Consider the following 7,405-nt stretch of genomic DNA (forward strand, 5'->3'; position numbering starts at 1 on the left):
GATAGATAGATAGATAGATAGATAGATAGATAGATAGATAGATAGATGAGAGAAAGGAAGAAAGCAAGCAAGCAAGCCATTTATGTTTTGATTATTCTGGGAGGCCTCCCAGCACTGTAATAAGATGGCTTCTGTTACATTTGTAGTAACTAGGATTTTATTTTACTAGGACACTCTCTGGGGTGTCCAGCAATGACTGCCTAGTTTGTGGGCTCCATCCCCCTTCTCCCCCTCTTGTAGAGTATTACTAAACAGTACGAAGGAGATGGAACCCGTGGACATGCAGAGTTGTCCATTCTGCTCATTTTTGGCTAGCTCTGATTCACCAGGATCTAGGTGGAAGTAAGGTTGGGAGAGTCACTGTGGATTTTATGAACCCCTTTGTTTGTTTGTTTGCTTGCTTGTTTTTCTAGACAGGATTTCTTTCTGTAGCCCTGGCTGGCCTGGATTTGCCCACAGGTGAGACTGGCTTGGAACTCAGAGATGCTCCTGCCTCTGCATCCTGAGTGGTGTGTGTCACCACGTCCAGCCTTTTTTTTTTTTTTAAACAAACCATTAATAATTACTGTTAATATCTTTCAGTTGTAATCAATACCCAGAGCTATTTGAGGTGAGGAAGAAGAACCAAAGCAGTGGTTTTCCATAGTTTTTGTACCTCACTGGACCCCTGAGACAGTCCTACGAGCAAGCAGGTTGATTGCAACTAGACAGCTCCCGTAGTGTGCTTGGCTCCCAGCCCTGCACGGGCCGGCCGTAGAAACGCAGTGCTCCTTATGCAGTGCCCGAGGCGTCCTCGTGCCCGAGGAGTGCTCATGCCCGAGGCGTGCTCGTGCCCGTGGCGTGCTCATGCCCGAGGCGTGCTCGTGCCCGAGGAGTGCTCATGCCCGTGTGCTCAGCACAGCTCTGCAGCACCGCACCGTGATGTGATGCTCCCCGCTTTCCATTACAGGTCCTGAGCAGCATGGCTGTGCCCGGTGTCAGACTGCTCACGGGTGCTCTGAGAAAGCCAGATGCCTGGACCCGACTCTGGGGTGCGATTCAAGGGACATCGTCACACAAACTTTGCGCTTCCTGGAACCGATACTTATATTTTTCCAGTACCAAGTTAAACACATCAAATTATAAAACACATTTCCGTAACATTTTCTCTCTGCGACTCCCAGAGCTTTTAGTATCTCCAGAATGTATTTTTCCATTTTCTATACGACTCAAAAGCAATATAAACTCCAAAAACTCTACTAAAAAGAGCCTGCAAAAAGATGCAGATGAAGAGGACTCGGATGAGGAGACCAGTCACCCCAAGAGGAGTGGGACGGAGGAGGAGCTTGAGGAGGAGCCTGGTGCAGTCAAGGACTACAAAGACCTGGAGAAAGTGGTACAGTCTTTCCGGTATGACATCATCCTCAAGACAGGCCTTGATATTGGGAGAAAGTGAGTATGACGCGCATGGCGCCGTGAACCACCTGTCTGCCTAGTGTGACACCATGTGCCAGTCACTTGGCCTCTGTCACGGGGAGTAATAACCGTAGACGTGACAGGACTTTACAGGTGACCCACTCCATTTATGTCACTTTACAGATGGCAAAACTGTGCTTTCACACACACGACTGGTGTGCTGTGAGCCGTTGATTTAATGACAGATTTCTGGTTTTTTTCTCCACAGTGCTGGGGATCAAACCCAGAGCCTTGTACATGGTAGGCAACTGTTCTACCACTGAACCATGCCTCTGTCCCTAGTAATAACCTCCTAAAGGGAAAGCATGTATAGCTACAGAAAACCACTGGGATTTCCTATATACTTGAGCATGAGAGTGTACATCCCAGAGTCACCAGGAGGAATAGGAAGTGACAGTTAGGAACGCAGGTCCTGGGGCTAGCATGTTAGCTCAGTGGTTAGTACCTGTCATCAAGTCTGACAACCCGAGTTCAGTTCCTGGGATCCACAGAGTGTAAGGAGAGAACTGACTCTCAGAGGTGTCCACAGACATATGTGCCATGGCACACGGACCCAGTCACTCACTCATAAACACACACACACAAAACAGTTTCTGGGCCACTGAGGTGGCTCAGTGGGTAAAGGTGCTTGCGTATAGACATGTCAACTCAACTCTGGTTCCTAATCCAAAAAAGGAGCAAGAGAGGGCTGGTTCCTGAGGTTGTCCTCTGGCCTGCATAAACTATGGCATGTGTTCTCACAAACACACACAAAAGAACACAGTCTGAGCACCTGTGAGGCTAGGTCAGGAGACAGAGTCCAAAGCCAACCTGAACTACATATCGAGGGTCTCTCTCAGACTACTAGTAAGCAACCTTCTGCATGTACTGAAATGTCCCTGCTGTGAGCAGGACTGAGAGAAGCTGTTTTAGACAGTAACAGCAGGTTCCTTTAAAAAATGGATTAACTGCCCATGTGTGGCAGGCAGGCCATGCAGACCCTATTGTGTGGATGTGGGAGACTGCTTTGTGCAGTTGGTTCTGTCCTTGCAGCTCTGTAGGTTCCACCTCTGAACCCCCTTTTTACCCTTTAAAGCCACATTACCACTCTACAGCCCATGCTGGCCTACAACTTACTGAAACCCCCCTGCTTCCGCCTCCCAAGTGCTGGGATGCAGGTATAAGCAGGTAGGATTAAGGTCTGTGTACCTAGGCCTAGTGTTCAGAAGGCTCTCGTGCATGGATTTGAGCTGTTACAAACCGTGTCACATAACACCGTGTCACATGCAGTGCCTACACAGAGGTCGAAGGGTAGATGTTGGGGTTCCTTTAGTGCGGTCTTTCTCTCTGCTGCGTGCTGGTTTCTGGTAGTGACCCGGCCACTTGTTCACTCTTTGGTCTGTCATTGAAGGGGTGTGTGTACACAGGTAAGAGCAAATTCAAGATGTCCTTATGTGATTTGTGTCTTTTGTGGCATCATTCATTGTGTAGTTTACTGTTTAAATTCACAGAACATAAAAGACAGTGGCCACTGCTGTGAGCATCCTCATCAGGATTGCTGGTTGCTAACATCTGGCTGTTCTCTAACATCTGGCTAACTCCTCTAGGACCTGGATACTAGCCGCTCCCTTTATTAAGCCAAGCCAGACGTCAGTCATCTGCAGTTAGGTCACCAGAAGGAAAGGTGGTGTCTGTTATCCTCCTCTGGTCATGGGGGTTACATTCAGAGGTGAATGGCTGTCAGTGCACACGGGCAGTTCCCTATGCGCAGGCACCTGAGGGGCAGGAAGCGCCCACTCATTCTGACCACTGTGACTCACTGAGCTACTGCCATGCAGTTGCTTCTAAAAACACCATAAACCCCACGCCACAGCCACTTGCCTGAGAAGCAGCGCCTTTTAAGTACCCTTTGGTCTCCCCTGTCAGGATACGGTAAGTGATGGCGGCTTTCACTTCATGTCTTTACTTTCGCTCAAAGCTCAGGGTGTTGTGGGGATTCACTGAGTAGACGCTAACCACAGCTGTTTTCCTCAAAGCTGTGTGATTGTTGAGTGTATTTAAATTTTAAGTGGTTTTTTTTTTTTTCTTCTTTTTAATAGCAAAGTAGAAGATGCATTCTACAAAGGTGAACTCAGACTGAATGGGGAAAAATTGTGGAAGAAAAGCAGAACGGTGAGCCACTCCGCCGCCATGACAGCCCCACCACCCTGTCTGTTGCTCTGGTACTTAGTGCTGTCCCCAACTCCCCCATGGGCCCTGGCGCCTTCTCTGAGGTCCTCAGAGGTCCTGGTCACGCTGGCGGGAACCACCTACAGGCCACTGTCCCTTCTCAGCCATTGAGACCTTATGAGTAAGAGAAATTTGGAATCAGCCACCCTCAAGACTGCAGCCATCCTTACTCAGAGGTCCGTGATATTAACATTAGCCCCATGGAATCATGGCAAGGAGATGACAAAGAGAAAGGTCGCCTGAGAGGCGTCACCTGAGCAGGGGTGTGACTCTGGTCACTTCAGCAGAAGCTTTCTCTCCCTGTAGCTCTGCTTTCTGACAGGCAGCTGGCAAAAAAGATGCCCCATGTTTTCCAACAAGTCCATATTAACACTACTAATTGAAAGCCATCAAGCCAGGGTGATGACATCTGTCACCCCAGCACTGGTAAGGCTGAGAGGTTAGAACATGAGTCCCTCGTCAGCCAGGGCTGCACAGTGAGACCGTGTCTCAAAAAATAAACTACACAAAAACCCCAACTGATAAAAGAATGTACTTCCAATATTTGCTTTGTAACAAGTCTCTCTGTATGTGTGTGTGTCTGTGTGTCTCCCTCTCCCTCTCTCTCACTCTCTCTCTCTGTCTCTTGTCTCTCTCTCTCTCTCTCTCACTGGCACACTGGAAGGCAGAGTCAGGAGGACTGCCACAGATTGAGCTAGCCAAGTCTGCTCAGCTCATCTGGTTCCAGGCTAGCCAAGACTACATCACAAGAAAACAAAACAATGTATGGATATGCTAATACCCGCTCCACATATTCTGAATTAAATCTTACTCATATTTATCTTAGAATAGATTACTATAGATATATTGTTTTTAAATGTATTTTATTCCGTGCGTTTGAGTGTCTCGCTTATGTGCACATGCACAAGCAGCTCTTGTGGAGGATCCCCTGGTCCTGCGGCTGCAGGTGGTTGCTTGTGAGCCACAGTGACTTCTGGGAACTAATCCAGGGTCCCCTGCAATAGCAACAGGCAGCTGACAAGAAGATGCTCTTAACTGCTGAGCTGCCTCTCCAGCCTCTTCATGTCTTTTCTATTTTGAATTTTGTTTTCTAAATTTATTTTATGTATATAAATGCCTGAAGATACGTCTGTGCATATCTGTGCCTGCTGCCCACACTGGCCAGAAGAGGGGACCACGTCTCCCAGAGCTGGAACTAAGGATGGTTGTGAGCCACTATGTGAGTGCTGGGAACCAAACCCCGTCCATAAGAGCAACAACTGCGCATAGCTGCTGAGCCAACTCTCAGCTCTCCTCTGTTAGGAGAGCTTCATGGCTTTTATTTTCCGGCTTCACAAAAGTGTATTTAGTGTGGGAATGGGAGTGTAGGGACAAGCATGTCACAGCATGGGTGTAGGTGGAGGTTAGAGGACAATTGGAAGGAGTGGCTTCGTTCCCTCCATGTTGGTTCAGGTTGTCAGGCATTGCTGCAGGTGCCGAGCTGCCTCATCCTCCCTCTGAGATACAGATAATGAATTCTTGTGTGATTGAGACAGGGTCTCACTATGTAGACGAGGCTGGCCTGAACTCAGATCTGCCTGCCTTTGCCTCCTGAATGCTGGGATTAAAGGATATTCTACCATGAGATTATCACTTAACAAAACTCAGTAAGGAAGATGTAAGAAATCTTTGATGAAAAGTTTGAGAGCAGGACAGGGACGCAGCTCCCTGGTAGGGTACCTGCTGAACATCACAGGAGCTCTAACCCAGCTCCCTGGTAGGGTACCTGCTGAACATCACAGGAACTCTAACCCAGGCAGGCAGAAGGGTCAGAAACTCAAGGGCATCCCCACAGAGTGAGTCTTAGGCCAGCCTGAGATACATACCTGTCTGGGCACAGAGGGTGGCTTAAAACCCAAGGCCCTTCCTTAGAAGCATAACCTATTAGCCTTGAGGGGTAATGAGGAGGCGGGCGGTTTTGGAGGGTGCTTTTTATTTTCCTTTCATGTTCCAGAGGCCTGCTAGGGCAGGATCCAAGCTACCTCGAGTTGCCTTGGGGTGTAGAACACTAAGTATGTCATGTGCGCGTCGGGGAACATTGAGACTCCTTGCTCCTAGGATCATGCAGCCCTCTGCTGCTGCCTACATGGACAGAAAGAGGAGAGTCGGACTCCATTCTTGTCTCAACTGTTAGTCGAGGCCAGGGAGCTCTGCTAACCTTGGGTGGCAGGTGCAGGATGACCCGGCAGCCATTGTCGTAAAGCTGCACAAAGCCATGCTCCAGATGGGCCCTTCCCACCCTGCTCTAGTGCTCTCTGGACTGTGGCTGGACTGCCTTCTCTACTGCACCTCTGAGCACCCCTCCTGGCTGGAGCCTCATTTGCAAACTCCATAAGCCTGTTTATCTTCCCCTGCTTTGAGGTATTGTTAACTACAGCCTAATTGCTCTGCTTCTTGTGCCTTGGGTGTTCTGTTGTCTCAGCCGCTTTCCAGATTTCTCCTGAGGGTCAGCAAAGGCAGAGGCCAGTATTAACACTCTGCTGCCTTGTTACTAGGAGGCCTGGTAGCCATAGAAACTGCAGCTAAGTGGAGATTTGCAATGTAGATATTTGAAACAGCCCCTAATCCCAGCCAGTTTGGCTTTGTGTCTGAGAGGACCAGGCCTTGGATGGGACTAAATAAAGCATGCCTGCTTCCCCAGCCTGCTCCATGGAGCCAGTGCCTGGCTACAGGCCCTGCAGGTCCAGCTTGTCCTGTGCTGCAGCTCAGTCCCCTACTCCCCACCTGCCACTGAGCAGAGCTTTTGTGTGTTCTGCAAGCTAGGTGGGGTGCAGAGTGCACAGTGCTGCGGTCACCCTGCTCTGACATGGTGAAAACGTGGTGAAACATGAATGTTTCTCAAGAAACATTCTTTCTTGAGAAGCGAAAACATGGGGACTTACCCTGTCTTAAACTCACCTCCCAGGGGTCTGCTGGGCTAAGAGGAAACATTGAGCCCTAGAAGGAAGAAATGCCATCGCTTTCTTTCCTTTCCCCTTCTAAAAACATTTTTATTAGCACATATTAATTATTCATGATAACATTTCATTCTGGCATTTCCATGCATGCGTATGATGTGTTTTGATTGTATTCACCTCCCCATTAACTTCTCTTGTGCCCCACACCCCTGACTTACTTCCTTTCTCCTTTATACTCTCTTGAAGTTTCTCCTCCTCTCCTTCCTCTTCCTCCTCTTCCTTTTTCCCTCCTCCTCTTCCTTTTTTTTTTTTCTGTAATATGATCTCAACTAAAACTTGCAGCAATCCTCTGCCTCAGCTGGGTTTATATGGTTGCTCATGCCTATAAAGTAAATGTTTGGGTTGGTGAGAGGGCTCAGCAGATAGAGAGGCTTGCTGTCAAGCCTGACAACCGACGCTCCATCCCTGGACCCCGTGTGGTTGAAGGAGAGCACCAGCTCTGCAGAGTTAGATCTCACTTTCCTCCACACAGGCCTTGGCCACATGTGTGCCCCACACCCCAAAATAAATGGTTTCAATACTTTTAAGTTAGGGGCTCAAGAGATGGCTCAGCAACTAAAAGTGTTTGCTGCTCCTTCAGAGGACCCCAGTTTGATTCCCGGTACCACATGGTGGCTCACAACTGCCTGTAATCCAATTCCAAGAGAGCCATTCTATCTTTGACTTCCAAGGGAACCAGTCATGCACATAGCATCTAGACATCCATCCAGGAAAAATGCCCATACATAAAATAAATCTAAAAAAAA

The 7,405-nt window shown here is 48.5% G+C and overlaps 1 protein-coding gene across 1 annotated transcript in view; it reads left to right on the plus strand.

The window, feature by feature from the left end:
* Positions 1-7,405, plus strand: part of CUNH6orf203 (chromosome unknown C6orf203 homolog) — a 15,729-nt gene that overhangs the window by 6,336 nt on the left and 1,988 nt on the right. Inside the window, exons 2-3 of the mRNA XM_028769018.1 lie at positions 950-1,431; positions 3,534-3,606. Coding sequence (XP_028624851.1) covers positions 962-1,431; positions 3,534-3,606 — 543 coding nt within the window. The 5' untranslated portion in view covers positions 950-961. The remainder of the gene's footprint in view (positions 1-949; positions 1,432-3,533; positions 3,607-7,405) is intronic.

This window comes from Grammomys surdaster, unplaced genomic scaffold (assembly GCF_004785775.1).
Source record: "Grammomys surdaster isolate TR1022 unplaced genomic scaffold, NIH_TR_1.0 190, whole genome shotgun sequence".
NCBI lineage: Eukaryota > Metazoa > Chordata > Mammalia > Rodentia > Muridae > Grammomys > Grammomys surdaster.